The 19,556-nt window shown below is 42.2% G+C and overlaps 1 protein-coding gene across 2 annotated transcripts in view; it reads left to right on the top strand.

Moving 5' to 3' along the window:
* Positions 1 to 19,556, top strand: part of STK32B (serine/threonine kinase 32B) — a 387,142-nt gene that overhangs the window by 246,195 nt on the left and 121,391 nt on the right. For both annotated transcript variants that reach the window (XM_077878608.1, XM_077878617.1), the window contains exon 4: positions 12,130 to 12,303. In XM_077878608.1, coding sequence (XP_077734734.1) covers positions 12,130 to 12,303 — 174 coding nt within the window. The remainder of the gene's footprint in view (positions 1 to 12,129; positions 12,304 to 19,556) is intronic.

The raw sequence follows: 19,556 nt of genomic DNA on the forward strand, positions 1-19,556 counted from the left end.
TGAACTTGTGTGCTCCTGATATAAAAGTAAAAAATATATGAAGCAAAAATTTCTAGAGTTACAAGGAAAAATAACAAATCAAGTATTTGGTGAGTTTTTTAACTCACCTCTCTCATTGGTGGATGGATCAAAGGGATAGTAAGTAAGACACAATCAACAAGTTAAGTCGATAAGGATAAAAGGAACCCCACAGGAGACAAAATGAAGAGTCAGAGTCCTGGATGGAAGAAGGCACTCTCAGCGTATATACATGTCACAAGGTTAGTCTCCAATATATAAATAGCTTTTGCAAATAGCAAAGGAAAGGTCAAAAAGCCCTGTAAATAAATGGACAACAAATAAAGACAAGACAGTGCACAGAGGACAAGACCCAAGTGGCAAATGACTCTGGATAGATATCAGCTTCACTCATTGTTATAGGCTGAATTGTGTCCATTCAAAATTAATGTGTTAAAGTCTTAATCCCATTATCTCAGGATGTGACTATATATGGAGATAGGGCCTTTGAAGAAGTAATTAAGGTTCAATTAGGTTATTAGTTTGGGGTGGTATCCTGGTAAGATGAGGAAATCTGGGAACAAACATGTATAAAGGGGTGGACACACAAGGACATAGAAAGAAGGTGGCCATCTACATGCGAAGGAGAGAGGCTCCAGAGGAACCTAGTTCTGCCCGCACCTTGATCTCAGACATCTAGCCTTCCAAATTGTCAAAGAATACATTTCCATTGGTTATGCCACCAGCATGCAGCATTTTGTTCTGGTAGCCCTACAAATGAATACACTCTTAACTATGAAATGCTAATTAAAATTATACTGAGAACCGTTTCACAACCAAAAGATTGCGTCGCAACTGCAGCACTTAAATGACATCAAGTGATTTGTAAGATGTGGGAAAGCAGAGAATTTAATGTAAATTTTATTGAGGTATAAGATCTGGGAAGAAGTACACAAATTACGTCTACATGGATGTTCACATGTGAATGCACCTTAATTCTGCACTTAGAACACCAGTCCTCCAAGGTCGTCTTTGCTCTTATAGTTATTGTCCCCTTCCTCAAAAGCAACCACTTTGGGGACTTTTAGTGTCAAAAAATTAAATTTGCCATATAATGATTGTCCTTCTCCGATTGACTTACTTCACTCAGCATAATACCCTCCAGTTCCATCCACGTCAAAGCAAATGGTGGGTATTCGTCATTTCTAATGGCTGAGTAATATTCCCTTGTGTGTGTATATATATGTGTGTGTATATATATATATATATATATATATATATATATATATATCACATCTTCTTTGTCCATTCATAAATGTTTATAACTAAACAGTGCGGGTGTTGTTCTGTATGTTGGCAAATTGAACTCCAATCAAAAATAAATTTATTATTAAAAAAAATAAACAGTGCTTGAGCTGCATTCCACTTTTTATTTAGCAGTTTTGTTTCCATTCATCTCAAAATATTTTCTGTTTAAAAATAATTTTCACCATTTCTTCATTGACCACTGGCTATTTAGGATTGTGTTGTTTAATTTCCACGAATTTGTGACTTTCCAAAATTTTCTTCTCTTGTTGATACCTGATTTCATTTCATTGTCATCCTGGAACATACTTCATATGATTTCAGTCATTTTAAGTTTACTGAGACCTGTTTTATGGTCTAACACATGGTCTGTCCTGAAGGATGTTTCATGTGTACTCAGAAGGATGTGTATTTGGCTATTATTATTGGTTGGGTGTTCTGTTGATGGTAGTGTGGGCTTTTGCCTTTGTCCTTTGGGATCAAATGCAGTTAAAGTCTTCTATTTCTTCGTCTTTTTCCTACTTTCTTATCCACTGTTGAAACTGGGGTGCTGTAGTCTTCAACTATGACTGTTCGTTTGCCAATTTCTTTCTTCAGTTCTGTCAGTTTTTGCTTTATATGTTTTCAGACTGCTTTTAGGTACATAGATACTTCATCATTGTAAATATATATATATATATATATATGTTTGTTTCTAGTAACAATTTTTATCTTAAAGTCTATTTTGTCTGATATAGTATAGTCACTATAGCTCTCTTTTAGTTACTATTTGGATGTTAAATATTTTCCCATCATTTTACTTGAAGCTTAATTATTTCTTTGAATTTAAAGTGTGCCTCCTTCAGGGGCCCCACTCCCTTGTAAGTATTTTTTTTAAGTGCATGTTTTTCAAGAGAAGTTCTACCATTTGCTGTTTTCATTTAGCAGGTCATCAACATCTTCTCATGTTAGTAACTATAGATCTGCCTCTTCTAAAAAGTGAAAAAAAAAAAGTAAAACACAAATTCATAGTGTTGATGTACTGGAATTTATCTTACAGCTAATTTTTTCCCTCGGTTATAATAAGTAATGCTGGGATGCCTGGGTGGCTCAGCGGTTGGGCGTCTGCCTTTGGCCCGGGGCGTGATCCTGGAGACAGGGGATCGAGTCTGCATCTGGCTTCCCACGTGGAGCCTGCTTCTCCCTCTGCCTGTGTCTCTGCCTCTCTCTCTCTCTCTGTGTCTCTCATGAATGAATAAAATATTTAAATAATAATAATAAAAAAATAAAGTGTGCCTCTTGTAAACAGCATACAGTTGGATCATTTTATAAAATCCAGCACACCAATCTCTGCCCTTTTAACTGCATTGTTTAGTCTATTTACATTAATTTAATTACTGATAAGGTAGTATTTATATGTGCCATTTTGCTATTTTTTCTTTATATCCTATGATTTTTCCCTTTCATTCCTCCATTCCTGCTGTTGTCTATGTAATACAAATATTTTCTAGTATATTTTAAAATTTTTCCTGTCATTTCTTTTCCTATATTTTTTAGTTATTTTCTTTGGGTTACCATGAAATTAATAATATTTTAAATGAAAATAGTTCCATATGTGTGTGTTGGCAATTTTTGTTTTGATTTAGTTTCAAAGTTACAGAAACTGCAAAAATATTACAAAGAATTGTATATGTGTTTTAAATGTATCCTCAAATTGTGAAAATCTTATCCCATTTTTATTCTCTGTGCATTTTTTGAGAACTGAAGTTCTCAATTTTAATCAAGTCCAATTTACCAATGCACTCTTATGAATAATGCTTTTAATATCCTGTTTAGAAATCTTTGTCTACCCTGAAGTCATGAAGATCTACTTTTTTCTAGAAGTTTCAGTGTTTTTACATCGCACATTTAGATCTATAATCCATTTGAAATTGGTATTTATGTATGATATGTGATGTTTGTCAGAATTCACTTTTTCCCATATGGATATCCAGTTCCAGTTGATATAAAACCATTTACTAAGAAGACCTTCCACTTGACACAAGTTAAAATGACCCTTCTCCTTTAAAAAAAATAAGTCTAGTACCTGCCTTTCAGTAAGCTAAAATTTTTGGTGGCTGTTTGATCTCTAGTGAAATAGGTATAACTGTGTGTACCTCTGGAGTTAATATAAGGATTATAAGAGTAAGCATGTGGTATATGTGAATCACTCTGTTTGCTATAAGAATGCTAGCTTTATTTATTATTCACTCATTCTCATAATCAGTATGCTTAAAGTCTCCTATGTGCTATCCACTATACTAGTTGCTCAGTTCACTTTAGGTGATCCCATGGAGACAGGAACGTGGATTCTGTTCTTTATGTGCATTATCCAAAGCATCTAGACTAGCATTTGACATATAGTTGTTGCTCAGTGAATATTTGTATAATAAATTACCTTGTTCATGTAAGCACAAGAAGAAATATATTGAGAGCCTCATTGCACTATTACTTATAATGAGGAAAAAGCAATTTATACATGGTAATATGACATAGGATGACATATTAAAAATGGTTCAAATAATAATGAGGTATAAATGAGTCAAACATCACAGCTTCCAAATACATGAAGCACAAATTGATAAGACCTGAAAGGAGAAACAAAAAAAATCCACAATTATCACTGAGGACTTTGACAATTATTACTAGCCACCATTGATAGAACTTTTAGATAGAAAGTCAGTGAAGATATAAGAACTGAAACATGTCAACCAATAACATCTAACTGACATTTACAGAACATCTCACCCAGTAACAGCAGGATGTACTTGTTTTCCAAATGCCCATGGAACATTCATACAGATATACCAATTCCTGGGTCACAAAACAAGCCTCAACAAATTTTTAAAAATGAAATCATGACAAAGCATGTTCTCTGCGCATAACAGAAACAAAGTGGAAATAAATAACAGAAAGACAACAAGAAAAATCTCCAAATACATAGAGAATAAGCACAAATTTCTAACAATTCTTGGGTCAAAGAAGAATCCTCAAAACAAATAAAGATAAATACATGAATGAAAAGGAAAACACAACATATCAAAGTTTGTGTAATTCAGCTAAAGCAGTGATGATGGTGTTGATAGTTCTAAATGCTTGCGTTAGGAAAGGGGAAAGGTCTTAAATTAATAATCTAATTTTGATCTCAAAAAACTAAAAAAATGAAGAGAAAAATAAACCCAAAGCAAGCAGAAAGAAAGAAATAATCAAGAGTGGAATAAATGATATTGGAAATGGGAGAGCAATAGAAAAAAAATCAATGAAACAGCTGGTTGTTCAAAAAAAAATTAGAAAGTCTGATAAGCTTCTGGCAAGACTGACAAATAGAAGCTGAAAGAAAACACAAGTCATGCATATCAGAAATAAAACAGAGGCTATCACTCCAGATCCTGCAGCCATTAAAAGAATAATAAGGGAGTACTGTGAACAATTTCATACTCATAAATTTGACAACTTAGAAGAAATAGACCAATTCCTCAAACCCCACAGACTACCAAAACTGGACCAAAAATAAAAAATAAAAAACTAACCCAAATAATCCTACAACTGCTAAAAAAAGGAATTCATAATTTAAAATCTCCTGAAAACAAAATTCCATGCCCAGATGGTTTCCCTGGAGAATTATATCAAATATTTAAGGAATTAGGACCAATTTTTAAAAAGATTTTTTATTTATTTATGAGAGACACAGAGAGAAAGGCAGAGGGAGAAGCAGGTTCCCTGCAGGTAGTCTGATGTGGAACTTGATCCCAGGACACCAGGATCACACCCTGAGCGGAAAGCAAACACTCAACCACTGAGCCACCCAGGTGCCCCTAACACCAATTTTTTTTTATACAATCTCTTCCAGAAAACAGAAGAAAAGTAAATGTTTCCCAGTTCATTTTATGGAATGTGAATTACTCGGACACCAAAAGCAGATGAGGGTAGTACAGTAAGAGAACTACAGATCAATATTTCTCATGAATACAGATGTATACAGAGAGCCCTCCACAGTGTGAACGACCATGATTCACTTCCCATTCTTCTACTCAATGTCTCCTTTAAAAAAAAAATGCGAGTTATACATTTATTTTGGAATTCAGCCCAAGGAGGGGAGGTTTGGCTTTATCTCATGTGCCCACATGTGCACACTGGGTTGTCCACCCTGCTCTGCCCACTGCTTGCTTGAACTGGGAAGGTCAGAGCTGCCATTCCTCGCTCACAGTTTGTCCAGGTGAATGGGTACATGAACTTCTCCATTATTCCACACTTTTCCTCTCTGTCTTTTCCATCAGTCTTAGTTAGCCATTGCAAAACCTTTAGAGGCATGCAGGATACAAATTAAATAAAATCGCTAAGCCACAGGAACTATGTTCTGCATTTGCAGAGATTGATACACTTTACAGTCTGCAAAGCCCTGCTGCAGAGCAGTAGGTGGCGGAAAAGCTGAGCTTGCAGTTCACCTTTGCATGGTCCCACAAGTGCTCCTACCCCCAAACTGCCTGGGCCTGGAGAGTGGGATGGTATTTGAGAGTATCCCCTTGCTGACACTTGGCTTGCAGGAGGCAGATGGCAGCCAATCAGCAATGCTGACTTCTGGGAAGGTGACAAGGACAGAATCAGCCTGATGTGGAGAACAATGAGGGCCAGGCTGTGTGAATGGCTTGAACACTTCTGTGGCTCAATTCAGATTTTTTAAAAAGGTTATTATTGCAAATGTTATTAAAGACTTCTATGTATCAAGCACAATTCAGGTTTGATAAGTTCCTTGTTATTTGTACAATATGAGCTGACGGAAGGCCCAGCATCCCATTATTGGATTTCTGAGCCTAAGGGAGTATTTTTAGCTGTTCTGTTGCAGCATGTTCAATCTCTGAGAATCACTGGCAGTGAGCGTGGTGGGCGAGCCCTCCTCTCTGTCTGCTCCCCCTTGGAGATTGGATTGCACAGGAAATGGTCTGAGAGATGCTCAGCTCCTTGTCCCAGCAGGTGCCCCACAATAAGGACACAGGAGGTGAATGTCAGAGACAGGAGACACGTGGCTTGCTCCAGGTGCCGGGGCTTCCAGAAGACTAACCCACAGGGCATCTCCTGGCTTGGCTTCTTTCGCCTAGGGAAGAAAAGGGGTGAAAGGCATGTGTTTTGAATGGCTGAATGGTGCCAAGCTGCTGGAGATTAAGAAAGGTTTATGATTTCCTGCAGAAGGGGCTGAGCTGGGCTGAGGTGTCCTTTCCTTCCCACGCCTCCCCTGCCACTGACAATATATGGTTGGCTGGCAGTTTCCTGGCACCAGGTGTAAGCAAGGTGAGATGAAGTAAGGGAGAGCTGGGGCAGGTATGCCGACTTGGACTTCCCCCTGGACACAGTACCTTGGTCATACGTGCTCATGTATCTTCCCACATATGGATAACATGGCTGGCCTTAAGTGTGAAAGCCTCCTGAGGTTGGTTCTAAAGGACACAATGTGTTACTGAGTTAGGGGTCTCACCTGGACTGGGGACAAGTCAGCCTCTCTTGGCCTTGGTTTCCTCCATTGGAAAAATAAGGGACATATTGTTTGACTTGCATGATTAAATAGGTTAAGTGTTGAGGAATGATGGGAGGTCTGTGGAGAGCACCCCTCCATCCCACCTGAGTTTGGGACCACTCTAGAGATGCCACGGGACTCAGACCCATGGAAGTAAAAATACCAGCATTGTAGCAGACACAGTTGATTGAAAAACTTGGCTTTAGTTCTGCATCCAAAAGAGCTTGCTAACACTTTGGCTTTGAAATGGAATCACCCTGAGGATATGGGCTCACCTGCAAGCCTCATCTCCACTGACCAGGCCCCTAGCCTTGGCAGGGAGTGGACTGAGTACAAGCCCTCTGTGAACAATCCAGAAGCCCAGTGGGACCCAGAAGGGGCTGAGCTGAGTACATTGGCAACTCCTTCCAAATAGCTCATCAGACAGGTCACTTCTGCTCCCTGCATGGGAGTGAGGCCATGGAGAGAGGCTGGGAGAGTTGCTCTCAGGCCAATGGGAGATCCTTGTCTCTGTGAGGAGTGGAGGCCAGACAAAAAGGAAGCTCCAGTAAGCAATGACATCAACAACATGCAGAACCCAGAGCCCAACAGAGCTTTGCTTCCATTCAGTCTTCCACTGTCCCTATCTCCTTCCTCACTGCCTTCTCCCTGGTCCCAGCCTCCTGCAGAGTAACAGACTGGCCTGCCTCACAGGCTGTGGGTACTTTGTTTATGACCCATTCATTCCTGAGTGTGGGATGCTGTGAGCAATATGAAAATGCAGGGGGACAGTGCCAAATAAGCCTGGCCCTGTGCAAAGAGAGATGGCTGCCTGGTGAGGAGAAGAGACCAGGAGAGAGAGGATCCCCATGCCACGGGGGAAGTGCTGCCAGAGCTTCGGGCAGGAATTCTAGATTCTGGAAATGGGTTCTCTTGGGTCAACTGCCATTTCCTGGGAAATATTCTTTAACCTTGCTGAGTCTCAGTGTCCAGATCTGTCCAAGATAACTCCTACTAATGTCTTCCTCAAAGGGCTGTTGGGAGACTGAAATGAGCTAGCACACGTAAAGCACTTAGAACAGTGCTGAGTGCATCATAGGCACCTTATCAGAACTATTATACCATATTTGGTATCAGGGACCAAAAAGACTGTTGTTACCCAACTCAGTCTTCCAGGGTTAGGGAGGGCTTCTAAGAGCAAGAGCATGAGTCTAAATCAGGGTTTCTCAAACATGGCAATGTGGACATGTGGGGCCAGGTCATTCTTTTTTGGCAGGGGGGTTGTCCTGTGCCTTGGAAGAGGCTTAGCAGCATCCTTGGTCTCTACCCACTCGATGCCAGTAGCACGTTTCCTAGTTGTGACAACCAGAAGTATCTCCAGACCTTGCTGAATGTCCCAGGGGAGCAGCGTTGCCCCTGATTGGAAAGCACTTTCCACTCTGAGAAGGTAAGGGCAGTCAAGAGCAGAGAGATGGGAATAGTGGATGTTGTGAGTGAACTTAGAGTAACAGTATTGAGCTCCTTGGGAATCTAAGGTCCACATCCAGTGTGAGAAATGGGTCTGCAGCAGTGGATTATCCAGGGTACTTGTTATGGCACATGATATCAAACTCCAGCCTCTTTCTGATTGTCCCAAACTTAGGCAAACCATTTAGGTCAACCTCTTCCACCGAGTCCCAGCTTCTGACATGGGGCCGATGTGTAGTAGAAACCTTCTATTTGTAGGGGTGTGGATGAGCTCACATTTGTGACATGGTCCCTGAGGGCATTCACCAGGTGTTCTCTAAATTTATCTTTTCATTGAGAAAGCTCATCCGTGAACATGACACCAGATCACTTTGCTTGCCCCCACATAGCACTGCTTTTATAGGTTGGGACTTTGAAGTCTTCCATATATCTTGAAGCATATCATACAAAAAAAAAAAAAAATCCCTGTTAAACGTGTTACCCTGTGTAGAGCTATTTTATGTAGATCATTGTTTGCCACAATACAAAATGCCATCTTTGTAAGAACCTAGTGGGAGAAATTTTCTTCTGGCTTCAGTACCAGGAATAATCATGCTTTTCCCAAACAACTGATTTTTTTTTTTCCCATGTTGATCCTGAACCATACATAAGGCTGATGGTGTTTCTCACTTTGCTCTGGTTGTCGGGAAGGTGATGGCCTGTTTCAGGCAAGTTCTTTGAGCATGAATTAGGGTATTTTTACCTGCTTACATTTTCTTGAATTCCCTTTTTATTCTTTGACCTGATTTCTGGCTTACTTATTTTTAAATTTATTAAGTTATATGTATTTTGCAAATAACTTTTAAAGCTTCTTTGGAAAAGATTGGAAATCAGTAAAAATAAAAATAAAAATAAAGTTTTATACCAGACATTGGGTCCTTTGTGCTGGTCTGTTTTGATGTCCAGGCCAGGACTAATGCTTTCCAAAACTCCTGAACTTCTTTGATGTTGGAAAGTGAGCCTAATTGCCCAAGTTTCTCCATGGGTCAGCGTGATGATGAGATGGGGTGTCAATTTCTCATTTGTGGTCTCCATCATTTCCATGACAATGTGCAGCATTATCATGAGAGAACATACTTAGAATTCCAGTCCAAGAAGAGGCAAAAGAAACAATGGAACAAGTCTGTGAAATAGCAGAAAACTGCAGAGATAAATGAAAGGTCATTCTCTGTCCTGAGTCTCCTTGGAGATGTAGAGTCCATCGCCCAGGGCAAAATAAATAAAAATTAAAAATAAAGGATCTGGAGTAAGAGAAAGCAACAACCTGACTTATTACTTAAATGATTGCTCTCTTTGCATTTTGAATTTCCTCTTTAAATTCATTCCGATCTGCAAGTTTCTCTCCTAAAAATTCATATTGCTCCTCCAAAGAGTTCTGGCGGAATATTGAATGAGATACCCTTTAACAGTCTCGCTGTGAACGAGAGTGCAGAGCTCACTGGTTATTAATGTAATGTTTCAATAGTCTTTCAACTATTAGAATACAAATTGGGCATCCATTTATAGCTGATTCCTGTAGTTCCTTTTTGAACGTCTAAACCCTTCTCTCCAGGAGCAAATATGTGGAAAGATGTACTAGATGATTCTTTCAGTTCCAAATGACAGAAACACGGTATCCAGTAGCTGAGAAAGTGGGGTCTTGGCCCATGTAAATGTGAAGTTCGGGCTTCTGCCCAGGCTGGAGCCAGCACCTCCAACACCCTTTCTGTGTGTGTTTAGCTCTCAGCCTGCTTGACCCTCTGCAGCTTCACACCCAGATGGGTCCTACTCCCCACTTTCAGCAAGAGGATTCCAGGCAGCCTCTTAGTCACAACATCTAGCCTGGCAAACCCAGAGGAGGAAGTTTTTCTTTCATGGATTCCAGGGAGCACCCCCAAGGGGTCCTGAGGAGCCAACACCAGCAGCCAGGGGATGTGTATACACCTCCTAGTCAGCCCAGGTCTCTGATCTGCTTATCTCTTTGTTGAAAGGGAGGAGCGGGAATCATCGGACAGCACCGGGAGGAACTCCTAAAGTGAATCAGAGGTGTGGGAATGGAGGGCTTTATGAGACCACACTACACACACTAGTGATGCCTCTCCTAAACTCTTTTTGCACATAAACCAAAAAACCCCACTTCATCATACGAGTCCAGTATGGACATGATACCAAATCTGGGTCAGGGCAGTGTAGGTAGGAAAATATGGGCTAGTGTCACTTGGAACATGATATGCAAAACCCTACAAGAGATATTGGCAACCCAAGTCCAGGAAACACAACCAGCTTACAGAAGCACACAGTGTGTGCATCACAGCAGCACCTAATGGTGGGGAGAGTCAGGGTCTGGGTTCCTTTTGTTGACTCGTTTAGTCCCTTCATCATTCTGGGGCTCAGTTTCCTCTTCTGTCGAATGAGGGGAATGGCCTGGCTGGCCCAGGTCTAATATTCAAGGGCCTAAGACACAGGTCTCTAAGCCTTCACGATAACAATCTGTCACTCTATGATGATTGTTCAGGCTTCCCTATTAACCTTCCACGATTCTGTATGGAATGTGAGAACATTTTGCAATGCTGAGATTCTACTTTACAATTGTTTAACACCTTTCTGAGGTTCATATATCAGCTCTTCAGTCCTTAGGAAGCCTAAATGCATTTTGTAAAAACGAACTAAGTACTGGGTCAGTTTTCTATCGCTAAAAACAACAACAAAACAAAAAGCCCCCTCAATTTCAGTGGCTTAAAAACAGCTATTTTATTATCTTGTGTTCTGTGTGTTAACTGGGCTCCACTGGGCAGTTTTCCTGCTCCATCTGATGCCAGCTGGGGCTGCAGAGGCTCCCAGTGCCTGAGGTGGCTCACTCCCACAGTTACCAGTTGTTGCTGGTTTTCCCTGGTTGCTCAGCCAGGGCTGTTGACTGGAGCCCCTTTGTTTTCCTTCTCATGGCCTCTCCATGGGGTTTGTGCTCTGGCTGGGTCCTGGGAGGCAGTTTAAGGAGAAACTGCCAGTTCCCTTGAGATCTGGGTGTGGATTTGCCAGAGCATCACTACATTCAGGGTCACATACAGAACCAAGCTCTGTGTTGAGGAATAGCGCACGGTGGGATTCCATCCCACCAACAGAGGCATGTTGGGGAGGGGGATGCAGCTTTGGAGACTACCTCCTACAAGTCCTGAAAACACCCAATTAAAGCAGGTACTAAAGACAATGGAATAAACACAATGAAGTATTATTCAGCCATAAAAAAGAATGAAGTCTTGCCATTTGCAATACCATGGATAGAGCTAGAGTGTATTAGGCTAAGTGACATAAGTCAGTCAGAGAAAGGCAGATACCATATGATCTCCTTTATGTGTGGAATTTAAGAAACAAAAAGAAAATCATGCAGGGGGCAGAAAGTAGAGATAGAGATAAACCAAGAAACAGACTTAACTCTAGAGAACAAACTGGTTACAGAGAGGAGGTGGGCGGGGGAGGGAGTGCATGAGAGATAATGGGTTAAGGAAAGCACTTGTCAGAATGAGTACTCAGTGCTGTATGGAAGTGTTGAGCTGCCATATTATACACCTGAAACTAATATTATGCTGTATGTTAACCAGCTGGGATTTAAATTTTAAAAATCATTTATTAAAAAAATAAAAACAAAGTCATATGCTAGTGTCTAGTATTGGTTAAAATGCCATTGGCTGACCAGAGCCTGTTGATAGAGCCCTGTGACTTTGGGGGCACCCATGCTTCTCTCTGAGTCTCAGATTGCTCTTCTGTAAAATGGGAGCATGGATCTTGAGGATGTTGGAGTATCTCCATCCCTCACCTTCTCTGTCCCTCTGTGCCCATAGGTACTCCTTCCAAGACGAGGAAGACATGTTCATGGTGGTGGACTTGCTCCTGGGTGGGGATCTACGCTACCACCTGCAGCAGAACGTCCATTTCACCGAGGGGGCGGTAAAGCTGTACATCTGTGAGCTGGCGCTGGCCCTGGAGTATCTGCAGAGGTTCCATATCATCCACAGGTGACTGGGCTGCTGGAGGGGTGCCTGGGGATGGTGGCCCACTGGGCAGCAGCACGGGGTGGGAGCAGTCTGGGGCAGTGCAGGGCATTCTCTTGCTGACATTTCTTAGAAGTGGCAACACATGGAACTAATAAACAGAACAACAGATTACTGCTCTTACATTCTCCACAGACAGCCCACTCCCTTGTCACTGCATCTGAGGGGGAACACCCCACTGTGGAGAGATATGGCTGGTGGTTGGCCTTGGCTTCGCTCTTCCAGTGTGACTTTGGAAGTCTGGAATGTTCTGTCCCTCCAGTCTCAGGTTAGAAAGGTCACATGGCATTAGTTGGGAGCATGAGGGGATCTACTCTTCTTTTCCATACTTTGAAATCAGTGCTGTGCCTTGTAGAAGATTCTTTCTCTTGGGAACCTTCACTGCTGACTCTGGGCTTTGGATATAAGCTCAGTTTCTGCGGCTTCCTCGGGGCCTTGGCTTCTCCCTGCCTGTGCACGGCTCTGTCACTCCAGCCAAGCAGGCAAAGTGAGTTTGTCTACAGAGTCAGGAGACCAGGGAGTGGCTTTGGAAGGCAATGGTATCACGAACAAAGTCTTCTTGCTCTTCCTAGAGGAGGAGGCTGGCATGAGTGGTTCCAGATTTGTTCATCTGGGGGTCTTGCACTGTGTCTAGCTGCTCTCCTTCTAACTTAAGCAGTTTTGGAAGACATGGTAAAGAAAGTTTTGACCCTCTAGGTAAAGATGGTAGATCAGGCACACACACACACACACACACACACACACACACACACACACATACACACACACCCCTAGTTTGTTCCTCCTGAAACTCCAATAAAACAACAAGAACATTTGAAAAATGACAAACTTCAAGGATGGGGAAGACTAAAGAGGAAACTACAGAAACATGAAGGGATCTGAGAGAAGAGGGAGAGCAGTGAATGATTAGCATCCAAGAATGTAAATTCCAGACTGTCACTGGGGTGAACACTGATGGATGCTGAAGAATCTCCCAAAGGTGCAAGAATTGACAGTAATCAGCATCTATGGAAGGAGGACGAGAGGCTAAAAAGAGACTAAAGTAAGGTTTGAAAGCCTTTTAGGAAGTCCTGAGAACCCAGAGCTGCTTGCCCACTGTGAATAACTCGATGGCTGAATAATCTGAGTAAGTTTACCCCAGCAGAAGACTAAGATTTGCTCCCTAGAGATGGTACAATAGCAAGTGTCTACATTGAAGGACATCAAGCCGACTTGGGACACTGTGCTGAAAATACTACACCAACCAGATGCTAAAATACACAGCTTCCCCCCATTCCAGCTGACTCTGAGAGTGGTACATTGATGCCTTCCTCCAGGCAGGACACTGTGATTTCAGTGAGGATGTGACTTCAGTGGAGATGAGCCAAGACAAGATACTGTGACATCACAGCTTCCCCACCACCCCTTACCGTGTAGTCCACAACCAACAAGCCCTACTCACTTGCCTTTAGCTGCCACCTAGGTTACCAACAACCAAAGGTTATCAGATATCCCAAAAAATCTTCTGGCACAAACAGTGAGGTCCAAACAATCAAATGGAAAGAGGAAAAAAAAAAAAAAGAACTTGGAATGAACGGACACTATGCAAGGAGAAGAAAATATGCAGATAACTATGATCAGTATTTCACAGAAAGATTTTTGCAATTATAAAATAAGGAACATCATGTTTATTTAAAATTCAGAGGACAAACATCAGAGCTCTTACAAGTTAAAAATATGACGGTAGAAATGAAAAACTCAAAAGATGTGTTAGAAGACAAAGTTGACATTCCTCATATAGTAAAACAGAAAGACAAATAGAAAATATGAGAAAAGACCTAAGAAAATGAGAGAGCAAATCAAGTAACTCCAATATCTGAAGAGAGAGAGAGAAGAGAGAAACCATAGCAAGAGAAATCATCAATAAATAAATACAGAATATCTCTGGGACCAGAAACACATGAGTTTCCAGATTTAAGGGACACAGTGCAGGGACCAGAAAGAGATGCCCATCAAAACAAACTTCAGATCCCATAAGCTTCTGAACAAGAGTGGCAGGATATAAAGGTAGAGGAATTGGGTTGTTTAGGGTTCATCAAGCGCTAGAAGGCAGTGGAGACACACCAGTCAATCAAGCATGAGGGTGCATGTTTTCACAAGTTCAAGGTCTCCAAAAAACGTACCTCATGTTCACCTTGTCTCAAGTAACTATCAGAAAAAGAGGTGGACTCCATGAAAATGAAGGACCAAGTCAAGAATGAGAATGAGACGGAAGATGAAGTGGAGCTCTAGCAGAGGAGAGAGGTGTAAGGAATCTCCAGGATGGTGAGGAAGGGAGGTTCAAGGATGTCGGCTGTGCCCACAGTGTAGACCCTGACCAGTGCTGATTGAGTGGATCAGAAGACACTGGGACAGACTTCGGGAAGCATGGGCAGGTGGCACTCCTGATGCATCTGGATGCCTTGAGAGGAAGTTATTTAGCTGGTGAATAATCTGAAGTTGAATAAATGAGAAGTTTAGAAAAAAGCTCAACAAAAAATAACAGTTATTATTAACTCCAGGGAATGGAAATGTTGTACAGGACGTCAGCTTACAACATGAACCAGCTCTGTAGAGCATAATCATAATCACTGCAGCCCTGAGAGTCGATCTAACCAAGAATACAATAGTCCATTGGGGAACGGCAGGATGCAAGGATGCGTGTGTCTCTTGGGGGTTGCGGGGACGAGAGACTGCTACATCCTCATCTTCCGCGGTGGAAGGCCAACAGATGGAGCCTGAAGTGCAAAAGTAGTCTCTCTCATTGCTAGAGAAGGAACTAAACATACCAAAATTGTCACCTGAACGAGATGGATGGATGGAGAGGGAGAGATGGGAAGAAAGGGATTGGGATTGTTGCTGTATTGTAACAAAACTTGCAGAAGTGTTGATCCTTTGAATTATTTCCATGTATAATTTTAATACAAACAACAAACATAACACAATGAATAATAGCAAGAAGAAGGAAGAGGAAGTTGTAGCAGTGATAGTCGTATGGAGTAGTGAAGGGGTTGTTCAGCGCAATGCAGAGAGTGTTCGCTGAGGATGCGTTGTTCATGCACTTGGTTGCTCATAGCCATTGCACACAGCCACTCCAGACTCTGTGTTTGCAAGCACTGTGCTATGTTTGTTGAGGAAGGTCATCCCATGCCAGAGTAGCCTCTGTGGGCCAGCTGGGCTTTTTTGTAGGTGCTTAAAGGAGCAAGTTCTTTCCCAATCTGTTATACGAATGTCACTCATGAATTATCACAGCCGTTTCTGCACTAGTGTGCAAGAGATGATCAATCTGCCTAATTTCCCCCAGACATCGAGTCATGTGGACCTGGGTGCGATGGATGCCAACTTCTCAGAGCAGAGCCAGGGATAGGCCAGGCAGAAATTGGAACTGTCACATAAGAGCGTGACAGTTGGAACCACTTTTTTACTTCAGCAAATGTTTCTAAGTCACTCCGTGAGGTTGTCTGTCCTCAGATTTCAGATCTACCCTGGAGACAAGGAGCTAGCCAACAACTTAGAGAAATTGTTAAAAACCTGCTAAGTGGGATTATCTTACCATTTCTAAAATGGTAGACTTGGCAGAGGTTTGAGTCAGCTTCTTTCCCTCCCATATAGTTCAATAAATCACTTGTTCAATGTGTCTGTGTGTTCAGACTTGAAATTATGTGTCATACACACTGTGCATAGGCATATATGATAATGCTGTGCATTGTGTTGTGTTAACTCAACAGACGAATTTATAAATCTCCCACTTCTTATGTGCCAGAACTACCCATGCTATATTTTATACACATAAATGAATGTTGCTTTTTTTGAAAGTAGCCACACTGGAGGGGTGCCTGGGAGATGCAGTCGGTTAAGCCTCTGACTCCTGGTTTCAAGTCATGATCTCAGGATTATGAGATCAAGCCCCCTTGTCAGGCTCTGTGCTCAATACAGTAGGCTATGCACAGGGCAGTCTGCCTGGTATTTTGTAGCACACATCTTTTCTTTGCCTGGAGAATGGACTTTGAAACCTGCTATTTAATCTTTTTTAAAAAATATTTATTTATTTATTTATTTATTTATTTATTTATTTATTTATTTATTTATGAGACAGTGCAAGCAAGAGGAGGGACAGAGGGAGAGAGAGAATCCTCAAGCAGACTCCACACCGAATGCAGAGCCAGATGTAGGGCTCGATCCCAGGACCCTGAGATTATGAACTGAGCTGAAGTCAGGAGTTGGATGCTTAACCAACTGGGCCATCCAGGCACCCTTAATCTTTTTTATATGCTTACTTGATAGTGACAAATCTCCATCCATTGAGGATGGTGTTATAGATCTATAGAAAAGTACAAGGTATTTCAGAGTATAACCCTTGAATTTGAAAGTGCCCAAGTGAGGAAATATCACTGTGTGTTCAAAATAAATCATTGTTTTACAGCAATTAGAGATCCACTTTTTAGAGCATTTGAGTTGGCCTTTTATTCTTCCAACCAGGAGGTGCTCCAGCCTCTGGGAAGAAAATGATGGATAGGATATGGTGCCTACACCTGAGCAGCTTTCCCAGGTGGAAGAGGCAACCATTCTAGGGGTCGAATTATTGCAATCCGGGATGAGGATTCCACACTCTGGCTGGATAAGCCTGAGGAGGGTACCCAGGCCAGACTGAGGTGGAAATGGGGAAGGGGGCATAGAAGAGGCTGGGAAGGCTTCCCCTGGGACACTCGACTCGACTCGTAGTGATTTGTGGGATAAGGAGGGATTAGCCCAGGGAAGAGGAATGCAGGAGATGCTGGGCAGAAGCCTCCTGATGTGAGAGGACTGGGTGTGTAGAGCCTGCATGGCTCAGGCTGGGAGGGAGCACGCTGGTGTCAACCATAGATGTGCTGAAGCTTGGGAGCGACATAGTCCAGTTGCGAAGTGAGGGTGACCTTTCTGAAGGCCCTGGAGGCACTTCCCAAGAGAGGTTATGAGCCAGGACAGGCTCACTAATCTAGGTATCTAGTAGGATCAGGTCATGGGAAATCAAATGAGTAACAACAATGACAAGAAATCAGGTTTATTAAACTCTTACGTGTCAGCACATATACACACATACATACATATACCACTTGCAAATACCATCTCATTTAATCCTCACATCAATAAAATGGGCTCAGTACTATAACTATTTCCATCTTGCAGAGACATTGAGTGATTTGCCCCTTGGGCCACCACTGGGGATCATGGAACCAGGTTTCAAACCAAGACACTCTGACCCCAGATCCCCGGCTGATCACCACCAAGACCTTATTGTTCAGATTGCATTGAAGTGTTTACAAAGCGCTGATGAGACTGTGTATGCAAATATGAGCACAAAGATAAGCACATGTGGGTCTCTCGACTCCTTACAACCACCCCAAGGAAGGCTGTTATTTCATTGGTGTGTGAAGCTTCTGGTGCTTAAGCCCTAGCCTGAAGTCTTGCTGTTCATAAGCAGTGGAAGTGTTATTGAGTTGGAATATGGCTCTCTCCACCACACCTTGCCACCTTCCCAAATGCAAAAGACAAGCTAAGGTTACGTCCTGCCCAGCTAATGTCCTGTCCAGCTAAGCCCTAGACAGAGCCAGGAAAGGACCAGAAGCCCACTTCTTCAGAGGGCGTCCCTGACTGCCTTTTATCTAGGCAAAGTTCCTATCCCAGAGCCACCCTTCCTCTCCCTGAGCACTTTGTCCATTTCCTTCCTGGCATGTGATCCCATTTGGGAGATTGAGGCCTTTATCATTGTCTCTAGGTAGCGAGAAGATAAACCTGCTTGTCTGCACATGTCCTGAGGGCAGGCCTCTATGCTACTTTGCTCATCTTCAGCTTTTCAACACTCAGTAGACTGCCTGGCATGTAGCAGATGCTCCATGACCATGTGCTGAAAAATGAAGAAGAAGCAATGAAGAAAGGAAGGAAAGACAGCCTTACTTGAAATTACTTACAAATACAAGTTCACATTCAATAAGTCAATATCCGTCCCTTGCACTGCTTCCTGTAACTTTTCTACCTATATGTCCCTTGACATCTGAGGAGCCAGCCTTCTAAAAGTCTCTACTGGGTGCCTGGGTGCCTCTGTTGGCTGATGTGCCAACTCTTGGTTTTGGCCCAGGTTATGACTTTGGGGTCGTGATATTGAGCCCCAGGTCGGGCTCCATGCTCAGCAGGGAGTCTGCTTGGGATACTTTCTCTCCCTCTCCCTCTGCCCCTTTCTCTGCTCATGCACATGAGCTCTCTTTCTCTCTCCCTAAAATAAATAAACCTTTAAAAAAAAAAGTCTCTGCTGGGGCCCAAAGACACGTGCCGCAGACATGAAGTTCCTTTGAAATCTCATGTTTGATGTGAAAAAGGTCTTGATGTTTTTCATTCCACTCCATTATGTAGTCATGGTTCTTTTCATACATAAAATAATACTTTACCTTTCATCTAAAAGAAAGAGGAAAGAGCAATAATACCTTCTTGGAGTCTCCTTAGTCTGTGACAGATGCTGTTGCATCATGTCCATCTATTTGGGGAAAGTGAGCTGATTTGAAGGGAGCTCATGGCTCAAGTGAGGGTCAGGCCACCAGGAGCCCTGTCCCCCTTTACAGTTTTAGATACAGTCATAAAATATGAGCCTATAAAGGGCAACTGTTTTACTTTTTTTGAACTGAGCAGTGATCTAAATGCTCATCAGTGGCTTTGTGACAACATTTTCAATAAAAGCTTCTTTTGGAGAAACTGAACCAGTGGGGTTATTTCTATGATTTTGCTCTGAAGATGCCTGAACCCCCCAGGAAGGTGTCTTTTACCCCCTTGGGAAGCTCTCTTCGTGAAGCATGCCTTGCTGTTCTGTGCTTCCCTGTGCTTCTGGCCCCAATTTTGCCCCACATGTAAATTTATGCACAGTCTCAAAGCTTCGTGGTCCCAGTGACGGCTCACCTCATCAAATCCACAATCATCCTTCCAGTGGAGGCAGGAGTCTCCTTAGGTGCAGGAGAAACTTCTCCAGCTTTGCCTTGGAGTTGTGGGCTGAACGTACTCAGCCTTGACAGAGTATTTGCTTACTGTCAAATTTTTGTCAGGAATGATTTTTTTGTAACCTTTTTCCTTTGGGAAAAACCTTTTAATCTTTAGGACCTAGAATAGTTTAATCCTGCTAGTTTAACACTTGCAAGCTCCTTTCTTTACTTAAACTAGCATTATCTAGGCAGCAA

Source organism: Canis aureus, chromosome 2 (genome assembly GCF_053574225.1).
Source record: "Canis aureus isolate CA01 chromosome 2, VMU_Caureus_v.1.0, whole genome shotgun sequence".
Taxonomy (NCBI): domain Eukaryota; kingdom Metazoa; phylum Chordata; class Mammalia; order Carnivora; family Canidae; genus Canis; species Canis aureus.